General features: G+C 42.9%; 1 protein-coding gene across 1 annotated transcript; it reads right to left on the reverse strand.

Moving 5' to 3' along the window:
* Positions 1-31: 31 nt before the first annotated feature.
* CAPSL (calcyphosine like) lies at positions 32-22,113 on the reverse strand. The gene is made up of 5 exons (XM_061607437.1): positions 22,021-22,113; positions 13,967-14,103; positions 6,992-7,169; positions 5,963-6,172; positions 32-1,623 (listed from the first exon to the last, which is right to left on the reverse strand). The coding sequence occupies exons 2-5, from the start codon at positions 14,101-14,103 to the stop codon at positions 1,522-1,524; spliced, it is 627 nt and encodes a 208-aa protein (XP_061463421.1). The 5' UTR covers positions 22,021-22,113; the 3' UTR covers positions 32-1,521.
* Positions 22,114-23,808: the final 1,695 nt, after the last annotated feature.

Raw genomic sequence — 23,808 nt, forward strand, 5'->3', positions numbered from 1 at the left:
TTGAAAAATAAATAAATACTTGATATCAGCGTTAGCCAGTGGATGCCATTTTAATGCACATACACTTAACATTTTCTAAGGAGTACCAGCAGTGTTTTCCTTCTCGCCTCCCTGCCTCGACGCAAGGCAACAAATCGTCATATCAATATCCTGTGTAATTGTTTGCCCAGAACAATAATTTGGACTCAGCCATAAGAATCACTATAAATCCAGGCACTTTGGCTTAGCACATCTATGATCTGGATCTTACATTTTAACTTATATTTGTGAAGGGTTCACAGAGGTCAGAGCAGAAGCAGATTTCATATTGAAAAGAAGAAATGGCAGCAAGGATTCCGTTACTCACCCCTAGGGCAGAACTACATGGGGCTTCAGCCACCACAGCAGATTGTATCCAACACTGGCTTTGCCTTATTAGAAAGCACCTCTACTTGCACAAGTTGGGGCTCCCAATTTTCAGTTCTGCCTCCCACCTACTACAGACCTGTCTGTCATATCACATACTGTACCAGAGGGTCCCCAACCCGCAGGTGCAGCTTTTCAGTGGGCGAGGGAGCTTAAGCGGGTAGGAGAGATCAACAAAAACCAGGTGGCCTGCCTTTTTCAAGCAGAAGTGCTTTCCACTAAGACGGGTGGGGAGCCTCAGGCCTGGGGGACGAATGTGGCCCTTAAGGCCTCTCTATCTGGCCCTCAGAACTCTCCCTAGGCCACATCCCTCCCTGGCGGTGCTTCTCACACTGAGTGTTTTTGCCTGGCTGGAACTGAACTCTTAGAACGTCTCTTGCTTGTCTGAATGGAGGACAGAGAAGGGTGTGTTTGCAATTTGCCTATTGCACAAATGCAAAATTTTCATTCCTCTGACCGCTTTTGCCTCCGGCCCTGACAACCCCTGGCATGTGGCCCTCGGAACATTGGCTAGAAGGGAATGCGGCCCTCGGGCTGAAAAAGGATCCCCACCCTTGTGCTGAGGTCAGGTGCAGCCCAGGGATGCAACCCAGTGTTCCCACTCCTGTGTTTGCTGAATAATAATAATACAGAGATTAAGAGGAGTTTTATAGGAGACCCTTCCCCGACCCACCACTTTCCCTCTTGCAAGCCCTCCCCTGATAGTGTTTCTCCCCAGGCCACCTCTTATTACTGTCCTCAGAGCCTGACTAGAAGGGGAGTAATGGGGCTAAGGGGGGGGAGTTGTGAGGGGAAAGCTGCAGGCAGAGGAAGGGTTAAGCACCCTGATCAACCACCACTTCTTCCCTGAAAAATCCTTCTGTTCCCTATTCACATTGGTTACATTAGGAACCCGTTGGCTGAAATTAAAACTGCAGTTCTGTAGTGAGACTGGTCTTGCCAAAACAATAGGTGTGATAATAATGCTGACTATTGCTTCTTCTAAGTTACTGCCATGAGCGCTGCAGCTGGTCATTGCTCAGAACACAAAGGCTCTGTCCTGTAGATGAGGCGAAGGAGATGTTTAAAGCAACAACGACAACAGCAACAAGGGCCTTGCATTACAAATTCATACAATCAGATTTTCCAAGCATTTTTCATCATCACGATGAAGTAGACATCTGTATCTATTGACGCACTGACCCCTGCATAATAGTTCATGAATTCATCTGTTGTAACCTAAAGTGGAGAAATTTGAAAAAAAATATCTTCAGTTATCTCATACAAAACATATTGCTACAGGAAAGAAATTGAGGAGGAAACTGCAGCATTGCAGCCTTTCTCAGCCTGGTGCCCTCCAGATATTTTGGACCACAACCCACATCATTCCTGACCATTGGTCTTGTTGGGTGGACCCAATAGGAGTGACAATCCAACAACATCTGGAGGGCATCTGGTTCTCAGAAGGGACCTACCGCAAAAGGAAAAATGAAGGGATAGTCATGTGGTGTCAATGATGGTAGAAAAGATAAAGGAGAACATGAGCTGGACAGCCAGCCAGATGGGCGACTAATAAATTTAATAAAATAAATAAATGAGCTGAAATTTCCCATTATTGAGCTCTTTCTTCCCTCCTTCTCTAGAAAAGAGCACGTTATGTGGGGCACCCAGCAAATTTTCAGTTGCATTGCTCCTCCCTAGTGCTTCAGGGCACACCATGCTCTCATCAGGAACATTAGGAGTAACGTGAAAGCAACCCAGAGCTAAAAAGAGAGAGTGGGACATATCCGTATAGGTGAGGTGCATACTTGCCTCCCATGTCAATCATGCTGCACACCAGCAAGGGCCAGCAAGTAGGGGAATGGAGAGAAGAGGGCCCCATTGAGCACCATTGGAGAAGGGTTTGGCTCAGTTGTAGAGGACCTGTTTTGCATGCAGAAGGTCCTAGGTTTCATGTCCAGTAACTCCAGTGTAAAGAGGAATCAAATATTGGGGATTATTAATCTTTGATTCATCTCAGTGAACCAGAGTATGGAAAGCCAGCAACAGCAAGGATTCCTGGGAGACAGCTCCTCTGAGACCTCTGAGTGCATATCATGCAAGCCTGTAGGTATAGACTTCCTGACTCATATGGAAATTTGGGGAATGTCACCCAGTAAGAACAGGCGCTCCTTTCAAACAAAGGAAATGTCTAGGCCTTCAGGAGGAAACAGAATAGCTCCTTTCAAACTAGGAAGTGTTGTGCATTTCTAAGCCTTTGGAAGAGACAGGATAGTTCCTTTCAAACTAGGAAATGGTCTGCATAACCTTTATGATAATCTTAAAGGAAGAGACAGAACATTAGGAGTTCACAGGTAGGAGATTGCAGTCATTATCTGGGAATCCCTCAAGGAATGGTTTCTGGAAAAACAACACATTCCTTGACTGATGATCCTAAATTCTTTCATTGTTCTTATTTGTCACGTCCACATCTCCCTGGAGACATTTACATCTGGTTTACATTGGGGTCAGTTTAGTTAGGAAAAGGTATAAAACATGAGGAGTGAGAAGGGGAGGGGAGTTCTGCTTCTGGAGGGCTCCAACATCTGCTTTTCTGACCAACGCATGCTAGCATCTTTGGGACAATTTCAGAGCTAAGGATTTGAGTGAGAACTTTAAAATCTAGCACTGGTTACACAAGGGCAGAGCTTTTGCTCACTGGGCTAGATACGAAAGTCTCTCTCTCAGCCTTAGTCTTGCAGCAACTCTCCAAGAAAGGTATATGCAACTATCTGGGCCTTTTTCTTTCTTTTTTTCTTTCTGTGCGGGTGAGCTTAATGTGAAAGTGTTTATAGGGTTAGTCTCTTTGCTTTAGTCTATCCAGTGTTGCTGAATGAATGAATAAAGCTGCTCAATGTTAACTGCAATTGTAAACTGCAATATTTTTCCTTGTTTCTTCTCTTAATAAAACCACTCTTTATTTTTACTTTCAGTGTGTGTCATTGGGTTAAGGGTAAATTTATACATGCTCTGGGGGTGACGTGCAGGTAACTCCAGCAAAAGATCCTGCTGCTCTCGCTTAATAGGGGAACTTGCATTTCTAGTGAGCTCTGCTCATGAGGAAGTTCAAGGTCCCTTCGTAACACCAGGTAGGATAAGGAGAAACCCCATCTGAAACACTGGAGAGCTGCTGCCAATCATTATAAATCTAGAGGGCTAGATAGACCAATGGTATGATTTAGTGTAAGGCAATTTCCTTTGTTCACTACAATCCCCTCCCACTTGCCTGCGGGGTGTATATGTCCATTTCTAGTTCTATCACTTTAAGAGGTGGTGGGAGGGCAGCTGCAGGCATTCTTGGACGACACAGACTATTATTTAGATCTGTTCCAATCTGGGCTCAGGCCTAGCCATGGGACTGAGTTGGCCTTGGTTAGTCTGAGCTTGGCAACAGAGAGCAGGTCAAGGGGAGTGTGGCCTCGTTCCTGCTTCTCAATCTCTCTCTGGCTTTCAATACCAATGACCATGGTATCCTCCTGGAGTAGCTCCATGGAATAGGAACTGGGAGCACTGTGTTACTGTGGTTCTGGTCCTACCTATGCGACTGAGTCCAGATAACAGCATTGGGAGAGTGCTTTTCAGGCCCCTGGCAGTTGTTTTATGGGGTGCCGCAGAGCACCATTTTACCCCCAATGCTATTTAATATCTATATGAAGTCACTGGAAGCAGTCATTAGGAGTTTGGGGGCAAGGTACCATCAGCACACAGATGACACTCAGCTCTATTTCTCCGTACCATCGGAATCAAGAAAGGCTATGCGGGCCTTGGATCAGTGCCTGGACGCAGTGGCGGAATGGACAAAGGAAAATAATCTGAGCTTGAATCCTGGCAAGATGGAGGCACTGTGGGTGAGTGGTTTCCATGTCTGAGAAACTGGTCAATTGCCTGCCCTGGATGGGATTGCGCTTGCCCTGAAGGAGCAAGTAACAGTCTGGGGGTGCTTCTGGATCTAGCTTTGTCGCTGGTGACCCAGGTAGCCTATGTAGCTAGAAGCTGCAACTGGCACAACAGCTAGGGTCATTCTTGGACTGAAGAGCTTGACCCATAATAATTCAGGTACTGGATACTTCCAAGGTTGGATTACTGCAATGCACTGCAATGTGGGCCTGGAAGCTACAGTTAGTACAGAATGCTGCAAGAGGGACAAGAAGGAGACCCTGTCAGCATATTACACTGGTATCTGCCCTGGTTGTCTATTTGCTGCTAGGCGAAGTTCAAGGTGTTATAAGGCCCTTACAGCTTGGGACCAGTTTACTTACGGGATTGCCTTACCCCTATGTATTTCAATCTGCCAGATTGGCACTGTTATACATGCCACAGTACGCAGTTGTAAAACATTGATCTCTTAGTGTGACAGCACCTACCCTTTGGAATTCCCCGACTACTGACATCAGGCAGGTGCCTTCATTGTATTCTTTTGAGCGCCTGCTTAAAACATTTTTGTTGAGGCGAGCCTATCTAGACATGTAGAAGTTACATGTGATTCAATTTGTTTTAAACTTATTGTTAATCTGGTGTAGTGTGGTATAGTGGTTAAGGTGTTGGGACTACGACCTGGGAGACCAGGGTTCGAATCCCCACACAGCCATGAAGCTCACTGGGTGACCTTGGGCCAGTCACTGCCTCTCAGCCTCAGAGGAAGGCAATGGTAAACCCCCTCTGAATACCGTTTACCATGAAAACCCTATTCACAGGGTCGCCATAAGTTGGAAACAACTTGAAGGCAGTCCATTTCCATTTTTCAATCTTAATTAGTTTTTGAATGTTTTTAAATACCTGTCTTTTTATTTATTTATTTATTTTATTTATTTATTATATTTGTATACCGCCCCATAGCCAAAGCTCTCTCGGCAGTTTACATTTTTATTGATAATTTTAATGTTTTGTTTTATTTTTCTGTCAACTGCTTTGAGGTTTTATTACAATCAAGAGGTATATAAATGTTGTTAAATAAACAAGTGTTCTATTACTCATTTATTTAGAAGACTTACAGCCTACATTATAGGCCTGAGAGGCCCTCAAAGCAGTTTATGAAAGGTTTGTGCAATACAATCATATTTATCCTCAGGGACTGAATAACATGAGGTTGTATTCAACTAACCTTTACTCAGAGCAGACCCACTAAAATTAATGGACTTAAGTTAGTCATGGTCATTAATTTCAATGGGACTACTCTGAGTAAAACTTAGTTGAATGCAATCTATGGTGCCTGATTATCAAGTAACATTTTCTGCCCTTGGTCTTTCCTGGTGTCTCTCTTCGTAGAGATGTGATGGCCCTGAAAAAATCAGAAAAAAGTTTTTCCCGCAAATTTTTCTGGGCCTTCACATCTCTAACCCTTCAGCCACCACCTACTAGACAGCAAGCCCACCGAGGTCCTCTGAGACAAGGGAGTGAGGCTCAGCAGCTGGAACTCAGCCCATATTGGAGGCAGGTTTTGCCTTCATTATTATTGGGCCAACAAGAGTGGTTCATTAAAAAAAACACGTTAATATTCCAACGGCACTACCTTCCTGTCAATGTGTGATTTTTCACTTACTTGTCCATCTTTATCATAGGGTGAATCAAAGTTATCTAGAAACTTCCTGAAGACTTGATCTTCAGACCATTCTCCGTTCTGGTACTTGGGGTGATGTTTTACATTGTAGACTCCTTGTAAATCTTCAACGGTGATAATCCCATCTCCGGTCTTGTCTAGCTTTCGAAAGGCTTGCATAATGACTTCTTTCCTTGCATTAGACATAGGAGGCTAAAAAAATAAAATAAAAACCAACTGACAAAGATAGCAGTCGTTAGACTGCCACCTGCTGTCCAGTGGTGCCCTCGTACCTACCTATATTATTACTTAACATTTCATAATGGCAAAAGCATGCTAGATGAACTATATTTCCTTCAACACATGTTCACAGCACTGAAGAAATGGTATGAACATACATGAGCATTTACACAGGGTATGGTAGAACACATGTAGCTATGTGAAATTTGCTCAGAATGAATTTTAAGGGAATTAGTCAATATGCTGAGGCTGCAGTCCTGCAGCACGCTAGTGAGCAAGCCCATTGAACACAGTGCATATTATTGGACTGCAAAAAACTTACTTTGGATTCCTTAAATTATTTTACTTCATCACAAGAGGGAGCTTTTTATGAACCAATGACCACAAAAGAATTACAGGGAAATGGCACATTGTGGATATGTTTCCCAGATAGAATACTTTTTATAATTCATAACCGTATATAGTTATTGGCCTAGTCCACGTGTAATGCTAAGCCATGGCTAACATTAACTAAGGTTTATAAACCAAAACAAACCATGGTTTACAGGTGTGGTTCACTTGTGATTAAACATGGGCCAGGTTTGGAGGATCAAATTCAACTCTGGTTTATTAAACTATAGTTTAGTATTACTTGCAAACCAGGTCATTGTAGGTTTATAGAAGAGGAAAAATCACTTGGATAAAAATACGTTTGTTATACTAGTGAATAACCCTTGTGTATTAATATTACCATTCTAGGTTGCTATGACATGGGAAAGCATTTTTGTTGTATTTTTAGAAAAAGAACCTTACCCTTAATGTAATAAGAAATTCATCGAAGTCGATTGTTCCACTTCCATCTTTATCAAAGATCCTGAAGATCTTTTCAGCTTCATCTTTCTCAATCAGCACAGCGTAATCATGGAGGCCTTTTAAGAACTCTTTGAAATCAAGAGTCCTACTGTTGTCATCATCCATGATACGGAAGACCCTGAAGAAGAGAAAGGCTACTTTGAAGGAAAGAGTAATAAAATAATAGAGACACCCTCGCTCTATAGAAATATGGTGAAGATGAATAGATCTTTGTGGTAACTGGATAAAGGGAAAATGGAAGAAAGATAAGAGGTCAGCTAATCGATTGTAAAGTCCGATTCCCTGAAAACACGGAATAAATCAGTAAGGTAATTTAGCACTCCTGCAATCTTCTAAATGAATAAGATGAAAAAATATTTTGATTATGTACAAGGGATTGTGTTTTTACCCATTCCTGATTATAACTGATTTGCAAATAATTTAACTTAGTTTTCTTTTTCCATTCCTTTTAATTTTTCTTTTCCTTTTTTAAAAAAATCAATCTGTTATGAATTGTAATGTTGAAACAATGAAATAAAAGAATACGATTTTTTTAAAAAGAGATTTGTCAAGGCACCCATGCCAACAAATGCATATGTAGAGTTCATTTGAACTGTTTCCATTCCATCCTCTCCATCTCTTTTTCCTTTTGTGTCCTGTCTTTTAGACTGTAATGTACCTGTCTTGTATTAATTGTATACAAGCCATTCTTGGAGTCTTTTCGGTTTGCAAATGCATTAAATACATTTGGATTCTGCTAACAGGTTTGGATTAAATAAATTTGGATTCTGTTCCCAAGTTTTGCAACTGAATTTTGCAGCTTCAAGTCCTGTAGTCCTTAAATATTATTTTTTTATATTTGAATTTTTAATGTTATTCCTAGAGCTCAAGGCACACTTGTACATTTGTTACAGAAAATAGATACCATCCATTCTCTACTTGAACTGTCAGTACAGAGAGCTCACAGGACTACACCATCTTAATCAGAAGGTTGCTGTGAACAGCTAAGGTGTGCACAGCTAGGATTGCATGTTACTGAATTGAGCTCAGGGGCACCATCTAAGAAGGCAGAGAGGAAGTTCCACTCCTAATATTTCAGACCAAAAGTGATTATTAGGGATGAGGTTCTGCTCTCCCTGAAAAATCAGTTGGGAGTAGGATTTATTATCTTTAGAGGCCCAAAGCACCATTTACCAGTTGAGGCTGGTGAGTGTTATCTGCAATCTCTCCTGAATAGAAATAGCCTGATCACAGTTATTCATACATGGGTAACATCTCATTTAGGCTGTTGCAATCCACTCTGCATGGAGCTGCCTTAGAAGACTGTTCAAAAACTGCTGTTGGTGCAGCAAACAGCAGTTGTAAACTGGGACTGGTCATGTGGAGCATATTGTACCAATTGTAGAACCACTGGTACAATTGGTACATTTATAAGCATAATTCAAAGTGCTGGTTTTAAACAGCAAAGTCCTAAAAGGCTTGGCTATTCAAAGGACTGTCTTCTTCTGCATCATCCTGTCTGGCCATTAAGATCAGCTTCAAAGAACCTGGTCCATGTCACCTGCAAGCTGAAGTAAGGTGGAACGCAACTGTAGACAGGGACTTTTCAGTTGTAGCACCATATCTACAACTGCAGCACTGGGGGACTGGAGAAGACCTGCCCTGGAAGTGAGCACCTGAGCATCTGAGTGCTTGCTTGCTTGCTCACTCCTCTGGGTGGCTGTCTCCTGAGACAGCTGAAGTACCAGGTAAGTGCTGCAAGTACTGAGACCCCCTTGCCTGACCCTGACTCCACAGAGAGGCTGCAATTAATCTTGCAGCCTCTTGCATCAGCTCCTGGCTGGGTCAGGGGGCATAAAAGCCCGGCTGCTCTTGGGGAGCCCCTTAGGGAGTCATGAGGGTGCTACCTCTTTCTATATTTATTTTTTTTAGACCAATCAGGGTGTATGGCACATGTGTAGTTCCTGCCAGGGTGAGAGGCAGTGCAGTGAACTGAACAATAGGAGAAAGTTGCCAGATGCCTTCACAGGGAGAGTCTGCAACTGGCAGAAGGCTGACCCTCCCTGGCTGTGAGATGGGGGGTGGAGTAGATGTGCCCTGTGTGAAAAATATTGAGTGGGTCTGACTGTTCCCAATTCTCTCAGAGGCCTACTGGGATAACTGGTTCAGGCAGGTTTTGTTGGTGGGCTCTTGTTCGGTTCATATCAGATGTTTAGGAGGACTCTTAGCAAGAAGGGACATGGGTGATGCCACTCCAATTCCAGTGAACATGTGGAGAGGGAGTTATAGCCACGGGAAGGTAGTAAGCTACCATAGAAGATGAGGGCAAGGCTAACTACGTGTTGCTCCTCGCTTCCACTCCTCTCATGGACCGGTTCCTCGTTGCTCATCTGCTGTGCCCACTGGCCTATGTGTGTCGCTGTTTAACACCAGATCAGTACATAATAAGGTCATACTCATCCATGATCAAGCAACCAGAATGATCAAGGGGATGGAGCGACTCCCTTACGAGGAAAGGTTGCAGCATTTGGGGCTTTTTAGTTTAGAGAAAAGGCGGGTCAGAGGAGACATGATAGAAGTGTATAAAATTATGCATGGCATTGAGAAAGTGGATAGAGAAAAGTTCTTCTCCCTCTCTCATAATACTAGAACTCGTGGACATTCAAAGAAGCTGAATGTTGGAAGATTCAGGACAGACAAAAGGAAGTACTTCTTTACTCAGTGCATAGTTAAACTATGGAATTTGCTCCCACAAGATGCAGTAATGGCCACCAGCTTGGATGGCTTTAAAAGAAGATTAGACAAATTCATGGAGGACAGGGCTATCAATGGCTACTAGCCATGATGGCTGTGCTCTGCCACCCTAGTCAGAGGCAGCATGCTTCTGAAAACCAGTTGCCGGAAGCCTCAGGAGGGGAGAGTGTTCTTGCACTCGGGTCCTGCTTGTGGGCTTCCCCCAGGCACCTGGTTGGCCACTGTGAGAACAGGATGCTGGACTAGATGGGCCACTGGCCTGATCCAGCAGGCTCTTCTTATGTTCTTATGATTTGATCGTGGACGAAAGTGCCGATTTGGTGTGCATTATTGAGACCTAGGTGGGTGAGCTGGGAGGAGTTGATCTGATCTGACCCAGCTTTGACCTCCTGGATACTCGGTGCAACACCAGCACAGGTTGCAGGGACAAGGGGGAGGAGTTCCTGTGGTCTACAGAACTTCCATCTCTGTCACCAGAAAATCACTCTGTCTTGGAGCTGGCTCTGAGGGCCTGCACCTGGTGTTGGGCCAAGGAGACAGTAAACTAGGGTTGCTGCTGGTGTACCATCCACCCTGCTGCCCGGTAGCTTCTCTGACCGAGCTGGTGGAGGCTGCCTCAGCTGTGGTACTGGAGAAGGCCAGAACGATAGTGCTGGGTGATTTCAATGTCCATGCTGAGGCTGCCTCTGGTGTTCTGGCTCGGGGCTTCATGGCCTCCATGACAACCATGGGTTGTCACTGCAGAGGGCAGGGCACACCCTCAACTTGATTTTTGCTCCAGATGGAGGAAGGAGTGGTCTGGAGATAGGGGAGATGGATGTTATCATATTGTAATGGTCAGATCACTTTCTGAAGTTTAGACTTGTGGCTCCTATCCTCCCCTGCAGGAGTGGTGGACAGATTAAGATGGTCCACCCCGGAGACTAATGGAATCCATAGGATTCCTGAATGCCCTGGGGGAGTTCCCAGCAGATAGAGCAGGTGACCCTGTTGAAACCCTTGTCACACTGTGGAACAGTGAGATGCATCGGGCTCCAGCATTGTGCAGCCTGGGGGCAACCTTTGTACATTAGTGAGCTAAGAGCAATGAAACAGGCTAGATGACGCCTAGAGTGCAAGTGGAGAAAGATGTGCTGTGAGGCTGATGGGACACAAGTAAAACATCATAACCATGCCTACTTAGTGGCGGTGAAGGCGGCCCACTTTTCTGCCACCATTGCATCCTCAGCCATCGTGGAGCTTTTCCATATTGTCAGGGGGTTGTGGACATCAACTCTAGGAAATGGAGTTTTAGACTTTTTAGAGGCCCACTGTGAATTGTCTGCAAGACACTTTGAGGGTAAAGTTCCTCACCTCTGTAGCAATCTTGATGCCCCATCCACATCTACTGTAGAGTCCCCAGTGAGGTGTCCAGTGCAACGTCTGCTGCAACTTCTTGGGATTGGTTTCAATTGATGCAGCCTGATGAGGTGGACAAGGTGCTTGCAATGATACAGCCAGCAACGTGTCCTCTTGACCCTTGCCCTTCTTGGCTTATTAAAGCTTGCCAAGGGGGTTTGACAGAGTGGATCCAGGGTGTGGTCAACGTGTTTTTGTGGGAGGGAGTGGTTCCAGCCACCCTGAAAGACATGGTGATCCAACCGCTCCTGGAAAAGCCCACCCTGGACGCTTTGGTTTGTGACAACTACCACCCAGTTGCAAATACCCCCTTCTTAGGGAAGGTGATTGAGAGGGTTGTGGCGCAGTAACAGATTATCTTGACCCGCCTGGTTATGGGACTGAATCAGCCTTGGTTGCACTGATGGAGGACCTTTATCGGGAGAAGGACAGGGGGAGTGCAACCCTTTTATTCTTACTTGATCTCTCTGTGGCTTTTGATACCATTGACCATGGTATCCTTCTGGGCCAAATTAGTGAAATGGGTATTGGAGGAACTGTTTTACAGTGGTTCTGATCCTTTCTCCAGGGTTGTTTTCGAAGAATAGCATTGGGTGATTGTCCTTCCGCCCCCTGGCAGTTGTGCTGTGGGGTGCCACAGGGTACCATCTTGTCCCCCATGCTGTTTAACATCTATATGAAGCCCTTGGGAGTGGTCATCAAGAGATTTGGGGCAAGGTGTCAGCAGCATGCTGACGATACCCAGCTTTATTGCTCTATAACATCTGAATCAGGAGAGGTTGTGCAAGCCCTGGACCACTGCTTGGACACGGTGGTGGGCTGGATGAGGGCCAATAAACTGAGTCTGAAACCTAGCAAGACAGAGACGCTGTGTTTTGGTCGTTCCCAAGTTGGGATAATTGGTCAGTTGCCTGCTTTGGATGGGGTCATACTCCCTCTGAAAGAGCAGGTCCGTAGTCTGGGGGTGCTCCTCGATTCATCTTTGTCACTAGAGGCCTAGGCGATCTCAGTGGCTAGGAGTGCCTTTTACCAGCTTCGGCTGGTAAGACAGGTGCGGCCGTTTCTGGACCGGGACAACCTGGCCACTGTTATCCACGCACTGGCAACCTCCAGGCTGGATTACTGTAATGCGCTCTATGCGGGGCTGCCCTTGAGGTTCGTCTGGAAGCTGCAGCTGGTGCAAAATGCAGCAGCAAGACTGCTCACTGGGGCAGGGTATCACCAGCATGTCATCCCGCTGCTGAAAGAGCTACCTATTAGCTACCGAGCTAAGTTCAAGGTTCTAGTTTTAGTGTGGAAAGGCATATACAGCTTGGGACCAGGATACCTGAAACATTGTCTTACCTCTTATATACCCAGCAGATCACTATGTTCTGTAGCTGAGGGCCTCCTGCACTTACCATCTTATCAGGAGGTCTGTTTTGCACAACATAGGAAATGGACCTTTAATGTAGTGACACTTACCCTTTGGAATTCCCTCCCCTTAAATATTAGACAGGCACCATCTCTGTTATCTTTTCAGCGCCTTCTCTGTCAACAAGCCTTTTAAGTGGAGACCTTATCCCAGTCTGCATCTGTGTTGAAATTGCCTTTTAAGGTATTTTTAAACCTTTTTTAAAAGATGTTTTAAAAACTTTTTAAAAAGTTTTTAAAGATATTTTGTTTTAATATGTTTTTAAGGATGTTTTTGTTTTAATCTATTTTAAAGTCTTTTTTATGATGGTTTAAAATGTTTTTAGTGCTTTTGTTTGCTGCCCTGGGCTCCTATTGGAAGGAAGGGCGGGATATAAATTTAATAAATAATTATAAATAAATAATATCTGCAGAATTTCCTCCCCAGCAAAGTTTGCCTAGGTCTATCTTTATTTTCTATTTTTAAACATTTTTAATTTGAATTTTTTGCACCAGGGGTTGAATTCAATTTGCCCAGACCTTTTAATATTGTGTTCATTTTTTTACACAGGATTTGAACTGTCTGTATTGATAACCTTGTATTTTTATGCTTTCCTTTGAGAGCCACATCTGAAGAGCGGATAATAAATGCTGTTAGTAAAATATCAAAACTACATACATCTCTGCTTATTATGAGATAATACCATAGCCAATGCTCTCAGAATGCACTACTTTTTTTAAAAAAACAAATGTATCCTAGATCAGGTCATTGGCCCTGGGGGAATGATCCAGTTTGGGACCACAACGGGAGGGGGGTAAATGATTAAAGCCCTGTAACACCCTCCCATAGGATCTTGATACAAATCAAGCCCCCATGACAGCAATTTGTGTTTTTTAAAACTTAAAAGTCACATCTACATAGCTAATGCAATATGTAGCTTGGGCCACCTTTAAATGATGCTGTTTGGGGGCTATGAACATCCTGATCTTTCTTTCTTTCTTTCTTTCTTTCTTTCTTTCTTTCTTTCTTTCTTTCTTTCTTTTTCTTTCTTTCTTTCTGCTGTGATCTGTTTGTTCATTTTCTACAAAAGAACTCTTCCAGTCCCTCTCACATTTGCCTGTTTACACTTAAGTGAATTCATGAGCTGTGAAGTGAATTCAGGTGTAATGAGGCCACTATAGCCTTTAACTGGCTCAAGGAAGTTTTTTCTTTCTCTTGATGGAGGAAGGCTGCTTCACGAATGATATCAGCAGCACTTGAGGGCCTCTTGAAACAGGAGGAAGGAGCCCGAGTGTCTACGAAGCAAGGCTGGCTGGCTGCACTTCAGTAATCTCCTGGCCTACAGAAGACCATGGGCTGGTTTAATAATTTACCTCACAAACTCATTTTACCTAGCAAGGCCTTTGATGCCTGCAGAGCCCCTTGCCAGACACTGAAGGCGAAGTCTCTCGATTGGATCTGTGGTTTTGGCAAGGTTTCTTTTGGCCTGGATTGCCATCTCCCGGTCGTGTCTTGCTGTGCCAGGCATCTAGAAGAAGAAATGATGTCAGACATCCTTTTTTAATAAGAAGATAAGGGATTTGTGGGCATATCTACGCTACACAACTTGAAATGGTTAAATATACACTTCCTTAGTCCTCAAAACACCTTGGATACTGTAATTTAGGAGTGTTATAGTTTCTAATTTACCATAAGAAAACCTGATTGGCCTGCTTATGAGCCTTAACAGCAACTTGGCCTAATGCCTGCAGAGCAAGTTGTTGTTAAAGGCAAAGCAGCAGGAATTGGCAAAAATGTTGGCAACCCTACTCACAGGAAAGAGCTCGCTTTAGCAGGGTGAAGATGCTCTGTGTATATTCATACCTGTACATATATACATACTTATATACATGAGTGTCTTTGGAAAGATTTTTGCAAAGGGAATTTTAAAAATAGTAATCCTGAATGAATGAATGTAAAAAGTAATGACCGAATGCCAACATGACATGCATGAGTCGGTCAACTGAAGAAAAAGATTTGTTCACAAGATTCAACCACTCTTCTTGCATGTAAAAGTTATGTCGAATTTGATATGTGTAGTTTGCCATACAGGGCTGAGAAATGCTGCAGTAGCTAAAATTCCCTTTTCTACACAGCTATTAAAGATACAGTAGTTCCATCATCCTTTGCATCTGGTCACCCTAGAGCAGCCTTTCCCAACTAGTGGGTCACCAGATGTTGTTGGACCACAACTCCCATCAGCCTCAGCCAGCATTGCCAATGATCAGGAAAGATGGGAATTGTGGTCCAACAACATCTGGTGGCTCACTAGTTGGGAAGGCTGCCCTAGAGACTCTAGTGCCTAGAGGCTGAAGTAGCATTCCCCTGGCCTAGATACTCTGATGGGTTGTCTTCAAGGGTGGGTAATGTAGACTACTTTTTTCCCTTGATGGTGAGGCTGGGGGTGGGGGGGCATCCTGCATTTTTTTGTGGTCCTCTTTCTTTGTTCTTTTAGATGTGGCAGGCATTTTGTGTTATGCCATGTTCCCATGGCACACATTTTATGTCGTACCATGCCCCCACATCAGCCACTTTGTGTTATGCCAGTGCCCCCATAGCAGCCATTTTGTGACTAGCGCCCATGACACTTTCTCAAAAATCCAAATCTGCTTACTGCCCCCAAAAGATTGGCAACCTCTTGCTCTACAGCAGGTTTTGGGAACCTTTTACTCTCCAGATGTTGCTGAACTATAGCTCCCATCATCCCTGACCATTGGCAATGCTTGCTGAGGATGATGGAATTGCAGTTCAGCAACATCTGGAGGGCCAAAGGCGCCCCACACCAGTTCTACAGCAACATGATGTCATACTGAGTTGTGTTGCTCTGAACACCTTTTAGGAAGTGCAGACCCTTGTGGAGGTGTGGGCATAACTCCAGGGAGTGGGCATAGAGGGGCTCATGTCACTGTGAGCAGCACAAGAGTCTTTTTTTTAAGGCTAACCCCCCCCCCAGCAAAACAACTTCCTGTCACCATGGGCGAAGCAGCCAGAGTGGGAGTCCAACAAGGCAGCTTCCTCAACCCTGGCAGCACCTCTGCAGTGTAACAATATAACGCTGGCGAAAAGGAATTTACAAACTCTACAACCAGAGCCTGTGCATTATATTGCGAAGCAACTCCTACTTTTCCTTGAAGCTTACCCCCAAAATCAGTGCACATCTCATTGCAGCCCAAATGGTTTTCCATCCCTTGCTACATACTCGGGTGGACACCTATGCAGACATCTGGAGGGCTCATATTGATTTCTATGATTAATTTCAGATGGAAATAATGATGATTATTATACGCTTAATGTGAGCTGACAGCGGGGGTTTTGTCATTTTTTTCCTTTTTTAAAATTTTATATTTTTATTTTTTTCTTCTTGTTAAATTTGATATTTAAAATAAAATCATCATCTTCATCATCATCACAGTCTAAAATGGTTTATCATCTTCTTACTTTGCAAATATCTCATGCTCCTCTTTTTTGGGGGGAGGGGAGGAACTGGTATAGCCCTCCCCCATTCCCATCTGTGACCAAGATTTCCTTTTGCTATATAACCCAGACTATAAGGGTTCATGTGTGTGTAGACCTACAATCTCAACAACTTGTTGGAGTAAAAAACAACAACCCAAAAGTGTGCACATTACAGCTTAAGAATGTTTGCAAAATGTGCTCTGCTGTTATACCTAGCCAACAGTGAAATGCAGATAATACTTTAAAAATAGCTTACCAATTAATTATCAGAAAGAGTTTTGCAAACCTCTGATAATATCAGTCCAAAAGGTCATTGTGCAAAACTGGAATTTCAACCTTCTCTTAAGAAGAAATACAAACACCTGCCAAGAATATGGTACAAATATACTAGATATTAACTGCTGTACATATTTTAGCCTCAGGGTAGCAACTCAGCTTATACTTAGAAATCCAGGGGGAAGGTGTTGTATGTAATATATATACATACACGACCATATATATATATACATATATATATATATGTATATATATATACATACACAACTCTCTCCCAAATGATCTCCGCCATGCCCCTTCTATGATGAGCTTCCGCCAGGCCTTGAAGACCTGGCTCTTCAGGCAGGCTTTTGGGGTGGGTTAGGTTTTTACTGTTATGGTTTTAAATTTTAACGTTTTAATGTATTGTTTTTTATCTTGTACGTCGCCCAGAGTGACTGGACAACCAGCCAGATGGGCGACTAATAAATTTAATAAATAAATAAAAAATAAATAAAAATGTGTCTAAGACTTAGACTTCTGACACCATGTCAGATTATCCCCTGAGAAAACAGACAGTTCCCAAATGGATGCCAAACAGAAGAACTGTATTTCTAGAACAGGAACCTAAACTGACTGCCCAAGACTGGACACAGTGCCATCTGTAGTTGGAATAGCAATATAACAGTTAACATCACAACTGACGAGGAACCTGTGGCCCCCCCAGATGTTGTTCGGCTCTTGTCAGCCTTAGCCATCATGGCCAGTGGTGATGAGAGTTTGCTATTAAGTCCTCTCTTCAGAAATATTTGGAATTAATGCTCCTCTGAATCAGATGCAAGAGAGACATTTCAGACTAAAGTGTATGTGATAACCATCTGTGGAACCGATCTGGGTGCAACAAACTATGTACAATTGTATGCTCTTCTAAGCTTGAGATTATTTGTTTGTTTATTTATTAAATTTATATTTCACCCCTGCTTCCCAGGGTCACAAATGCATCAGTGATAAAAAGAATACAGTTAAAAAGAAAATAAAAACCTATTTAAAACACCTAAAAGCAGCCCAAAACATCTACATTCAGAAACAATTAAATGTCTAAGAACATGTAAATTTCCACAGCAGGGTCCTAGGAGAGTAATAGCTGCCATGGTGCCTTCCAGATGTTGTTGGACTCCCAACTTATAAGAACAGGATCTTTCCCCAGCAAGATCCTAGACAGCCAGAGGCTACATTCAGTCCACTTATCACTTTTATATGGTGGCCACAGTGTGGCGTTACTAAAAGAAAAAGGCAGCTACACAAATATATATGCTCATGGTGCACTTCAAGAATTTCTTTTTATCACTGGAGTTTCTTTTAGCCAGGGCCAGCCAAAGATGTTTTGTTGCTTTGAGTCGAAGGTTAAGACAGTGTCCCCACCCGACCCCTCCACAAACAGAAAGCAATTGGACTGGCAATACTGGAGATGGAATAGCATCCACAGCACCTCACGCAGTAGGCCAGAATTTTTGGAGCGGGGCTGAGGGGCTCAAGACAAACAGGTTTTGGCTGTCTAAGGCAGTTAACTCACTCTTCCTAATAATAAGGCCTGCTTTCATCTCACCTGAGCATGCCTGAACTGAAAGAGAAGTTGTCCCAAGCAATTTGAAAATGAAATAAATCTTTACAATCATTTCAAAATGCTTTTTGAAGTTCTGTTATTGTTGTTTCTGGCTTTCTCTTCATCTGGTTTTGATCCCCCCAGAGTGTGCCACATTCCTACTAAATTTTGCACAGGTAGTGCAGGTCTCAGAAGCTGACCAAACACTGGTTAGTGCCCACAATCATTCCTACCATGTGGCAGTGTGGGCTGCTAAGGCGGCTGATTTTGCAGTTTGCATTGCATCCACTAGTAGCAAGCTGGAGGAGTTATTTCGAACCATCCAGAGATTACTGACTCCCACTGTTGTGGAGAGTCCTCTGGAGCATTTGAAGACCCACTGTGACCAACTGGTACACACTTTGAGGGTTAAGTTGCTCGACTTCGGAGTGACCTTGATTCTGCTGTTGTTGCTGGAGTACCTAATGCTGGAATTGGTGATGTATTGTGGGATCAGTTTCAGTTTATGCAGTCTGCCAATGTGGGCAAGGTGCTGGCGACTACACATCTGACTACATGCCCTCTTGACTCCTGGTTTATTAAAGCTAGCAGAGATGGTTTGACTGGTTAAGTCCAGAGCGAGGCTAACACTTCATTGCATAAGGTGGTGGTCCCTGCTGACTTGAAAGAGGCGGTTGTGAGGCCACCCCTAAAGAAACTGACCCTGGACCCCCTGGACTGGAGTAATTATTGACCAGTCGCAAATACGTCTTGTTGGGGAAGGTGGTGGAGAGAGTTGTGGTGGGGCAGCTGCAAGCATTCTTGGGTGACATAGATTATTTAGATCTGAGTTCAGGCCTCACCATGGGACTACATCAGCCTTGGTTACCCTGATGGATGACCTTTACAGAGAGCAGGACAGGGGGAGTGTGACTTTACTCCTGTTTCTCGATCTCTTGACAGCTTTTGATACCGTTGACCATGGTATTTTCCTGAACCAGTTCCATGGAATTGGGAGCACTGTTACTGTGGTTCTGGTCCTACCTACAGGACTAAGTCCAGAGAGAAGCATTGGGACAGTGCTTTTTGGCCCCCTGGCAGTTATGTTATGTGGTGCTGCAGAGCACAATCCCCCCCCCCAATGCTATTTAATACCTATATGAAGCTGCTGAGAGCAGTCATTAGAGGAGTTTCGGGACAAGATCTATTTCTATTTCAAAGCTCTATTTCTCCATAACATCTGAATCAGGAGAGGCTGTGTGGGCCCTGGACTGGTGTCTGGATGCAGCCGTAGGATAGATGAAGGAAAATAATCTGAGCTTGAATCCTGGCAAAATGGAGGCACGTGGATGAATGGTTCCCTTGTCTGAGAAACTGACCAATTGCCTCCCCTGACTGTGGGCCGGTTGCACTTCCCCTGAAGGAGCCAGTACACAGTCTGAGGGTGCTTCTGGATCCAGGTCTGTCACTGTAGGCCAAGGTAGTCTCGGTGGCTAGAAATGCCTTTTATCAATTGTTGTTGTTGTTGTTGTTAATAATAATAATAATAATGTTGTTTTGTTGTTGTTGTTGTTGTTGGTTTATTTCTATGCCACATTTTGGCCAAAAGGCCCTCAAGGCAGCTTACAAAAAATAAACACAAATACAGAATACACATCAAGAAAAACAGTATAATTTACAAAAATTAGATAACAAAGTCTTATCATTATTAAAAAGCAGCAATAACAACTTTCAATGACAACACGGTAACAGGCAACACTTTCCTAATACTTTCCTAATAATTAGATGATGTCTACTAGTTCTTACATCAATATGTTGATATTGAGTTGTGCCTGGTAAGACAACTTTGACTTTTCCTGGACTGGGAGTGCTTGGCCACAGTAGTTCAGGCACAGGTAAGCCCCACTGAGTTCAGTCGGACACTCTCACATACATGTGCATAGGACTGCAGCCTGAATAGCCAGGAAAGGCTGTGAAAGCCTAACACTTTTCATCTGGAAACTTTTAAAAGTTGCGTGTGAGAGATTTGATGTTGCTTCCATTTTTTAGGTTTTGTTTCCTAGTCAATTGTTCCTTGGCGGCTTTATCATAGAGCCTGACCACATACGAAAGAGTTTCAGGATGTGTGGCAAAAACACACACATGGCTTTCAGGTCACTGTGTAGTTATTGTACTACTGTGTAACTGTAGTACTGTATTTAGACTGACTTTTTGAATCACTTTGAACACAAATGTATTTGTGGAAAATTACATGTAGCTTTATTTATTCAGTGCCTTCCACATAGGTTCAAGGCGATATACAAAATGTAATAAAAACAGCTAAAACAATACAGAAGATTACAGCAGATAACAACAACAACAAAAAACCTAAGTAGACACCCATGACAGAGACCTATTCATCTAGCTGGTGAGGCTTGTCAGAACAAAAATGTCTTCAATTCTTTCCGGAAAGTGCAGATAGTGGGCTCCTATCGTATCTCAGGAGTAATGGTGTTCCACAGAACAGGGGCAGCCACATTAAAAGCCCCGAGTTTCTGTGGAGGAGGCTTCTGAGAACTTTGGAACTTGAAGGAGAAGCTCTCCAGATCACAGTGACCTACTGGGTATATAAGGGATAAGGCAGTCTCCCAAGTAAGAGAAAATGCAGTATATAAATAAGTTGATTATGACTAGAATGACTGCAATAATAGAGTTTCTAAGTAAGCAGAAGTTAGCCATTCCTGCATTAAGCATTGGATCAGATGCAGGGAGCTGCACTAGAAAAAATTGTTCTAGAACGTATACTCTTACATGAGCCATCTGACTTAATAACACATGTAAGCAAACCTACAATTTTGCACTCCTTTATTGACTTCTGTTATTTGTCCCTAGCTTCTATTATTCATAGATCTATTATTTATATATGTGCTGAGGTTCCATTTAGCCATCACAGTTAATAAGGAATGATACAAATCCTGTTTATTCCTTCGTAAAGGCCATCACTGCCATATCTTGTGGCAGTGAATTCCACATGTGAAACAAAAGTTAAGGAATACAGCTGTTACCTCAAAGAGGGTGAAATCATGCACATGTTCTTAGATCTTTGCTGCATAATGCCCTCAATCAGAATGGTGTGCAGCATTTTGAAAATTAACAACATGCTACAAAATAAAGTCTCCCGGTGAGTCTTATTTCACTGATCCAAGAGCACCTAAACACTGCATTAATAACTCCCCACCTGGCAGAGTATCTGGTTATGATCCAAACGAACAGAACCAGATTTAGTTTCTTAGGCCTCAAACTCTTGTACATGCACACCAGCTCTTTAGATACCAGCCAAAACCATGTAGACCATTGTTGACAGAAAGCAAAACCGTTTTAGTGCAAGAAGTCTGTGGGAAGCTAGCCTAAAGTCACTTCTCACTTGGCTACACAGGCTCTCTGTTTGCAGGTGATTGCATGGGCATGGTGAAAATCCCCCCAGTTATGTCAAATCTCCTTCAGAGAAACACTTTCCTGTGTAGTGTTGCACAACCAGTGGACTATGAATCCATCCTAACTCTGCAATCCAAACGTCAACCACAATTTAGGCCTACTGACAACCAGGATGAACAGCTGCACTTGCTTTCCCCCGAAAGTATGGCTGATCTTAAATAAGGAAACAGGAATGGGCAAGGTGGAAAAGTCTTTCTTTACACAAAAAGATCTTGTGTACTTTCTTTTATTTGTGCAATGATTTCCAAAAACCTGCCACAAGGATCTTGATGACAAAAATTAGAGGCAAACACACTCACAAATTCTGAAGGCAAATTCTGAAGGCAACATGAGCAGGTCCCAATCCAACCTAGCTGTGTTTTCTCGCCTATAGTTAGATATAGATAATTTCCTCCAATACATCAAGCATATGCTGTTGTTCTTAGAGCTTTTTTTGGTGAATATGACCAGCTTTCATAGTCTCCAGAAGCATATACTACTGTCTTACCAAAGTTACCAGCAATTTTCTAAATGTACCTTCTTTTAAAATAGGCAGTGTCTTTCAAAATAAAAGAAAGCTAATTACATTGGCATTAATTAAATGGTAGTATTCCTGAGCCAATTCATAAAGAAATGAGAGGGAGAAAAAGAATCCTTTACCTTTAATCTGTTACCTGTTGCTCCTAACCTGAAACTACGGACGCTCCCTTGTACAGACTGAGGAAAGTGGGCCTGTCTTTCTCTGCATCTCCTCCCGCCCCTGGCATACACCTCCCTCCTCTGATTGGACTGCTTGGGGTAATTAATACGGAACCCTGAAGAGCAGTGAAGGATGACTGGAAGACGTCAGTGTCCATCCATCTCAGATTACATATTTACATATTGCTACCCTGCCTGGAGTTTATCACCTTGTTTCCAAGGAGACATGGCTTGCTATGAAAGACCTGGTGCAACCTGCCAGGGATTTAATTGTTTCTGTGGTTTGTGAGGCTTCTTCGTGCCCTCTCCCTTCACTTTGGGTTTGCTGTAATCAGGAAGAGAACTCTTTTGTCGAAGCACAGGGGTAAAGCAGCAGAACAGAGCCCCGTTTCTGTGCTTTTTACAAAAAAATGCAGCGCTGTGTTCGTGCACAAAGAGTGCTGGAGAGACTTCCATGATCTCCTGCAATCTCCATTACAAATACGCGAATAGAATTGGTATTTGCTGCTGCTGCTGTTTTCGGTCCACAGATGATAGGTTCCTGATGTGTCTCCCCTGACCCCTGTATTTGCATTGCTTTTCCTTTGCAATGAAATGAATGATGTGTAATAAATGTAATTAATTGCACAAATATGTAAAATTCTGCCACAACAGATAGCGAGATGTATAGCATAGTTTTTGTCAGAAGCCAAACTGCAGTGGAACAGAAACAGCACTGCACCTGACAAACACAGGTTGGAATACCTCTTTAAAAGTCGAAACCATACTTGCTGGGACTTTCAGAGATGTAGCTATTGCTCTCATTTTAAAATTCACCAAATTCTCATTGATACTTATCAATGTATACTTACCTTCCATTCGTAGTAATAATATAATTAGCAATAGAATCATTTCACTTGAAGCTTTCATTACTAAATTGATGATCGAAAATCCGGACAAAAAATTAATTTTACATGGGGACTTTAATGCTCGAATTGGCAATTCAGATGCAGCATTATTCCAAAAGTATCACCAACTACCTCTACTCTTATTGGAGACTATTAAAATACCCCCTCATTCTTCCAAGGATAATGCTACAAATTATGCAGGACTCCTGCTAATCAAAATGTGTACAGAAGCAAACCTAATATTGCTAAATGGTCGAACAAAGGGAGACACTCCAGGGGAATTTACTTATTATTCTTCCAATGGCTCATCTCAAATTGATTTTGTGTTTGTTTCAATAGATTTTTACTCTTTGGTAAACAAATTTCATATTGAAAATCGTCGAGAAAGTGACCATTTACCAACCATTACTGAATTTAACCCCAATGTAACTGACTTCTATTTCTCTAATAGAACATTTGCTAATAATGAAGTAGAAATACGTCCAACTAGGGTTAAATGGTTACCAAAGCTGTGCGACGAGATAACCAAGTTATTAATCTCCCTGACTATTAACAAAATTAAAGATGAATTACTAGAACCCACTTCTATGACTGACACACTCCACATCTTCCAATTACTTATGACAAATTTACAAACGATTATCATAAATACATCACGCCCCCACTCTATTAACCATCACTCAAAATCTAAGATATGGTTTGACAATGAATGTGCAATAGTCAACCGCCAAATGAGAGATACTTACCGAAAAGCAAGTTTATCAGGGACTCCTGAAGACTTGCTTGCATACTGTGAAATAAATAAAAAATATAAATCATTAATTAAGAACAAAAAACAACAAGATAAGAAAAGTGCTTGGCA

The sequence above is a fragment of the Rhineura floridana genome, chromosome 1 (genome assembly GCF_030035675.1).
Source record: "Rhineura floridana isolate rRhiFlo1 chromosome 1, rRhiFlo1.hap2, whole genome shotgun sequence".
Lineage (NCBI taxonomy): Eukaryota > Metazoa > Chordata > Lepidosauria > Squamata > Rhineuridae > Rhineura > Rhineura floridana.

Bases quoted from the DNA above. Each gene is read 5' to 3' on its own strand.
- CAPSL (XM_061607437.1), bottom strand. From the start codon at position 14,103: ATGCCTGGCACAGCAAGACACGACCGGGAGATGGCAATCCAGGCCAAA. The intron at 7,170-13,966 runs GTAAAATGAGTT...TCTCTTCTTCAG, and splicing joins GGCATCAAAGGCCTTGCTAG to GGTCTTCCGTATCATGGATG. The intron at 1,624-5,962 runs GTAAGTGAAAAA...TCTCCACTTTAG, and splicing joins CCTATGATAAAGATGGACAA to GTTACAACAGATGAATTCAT.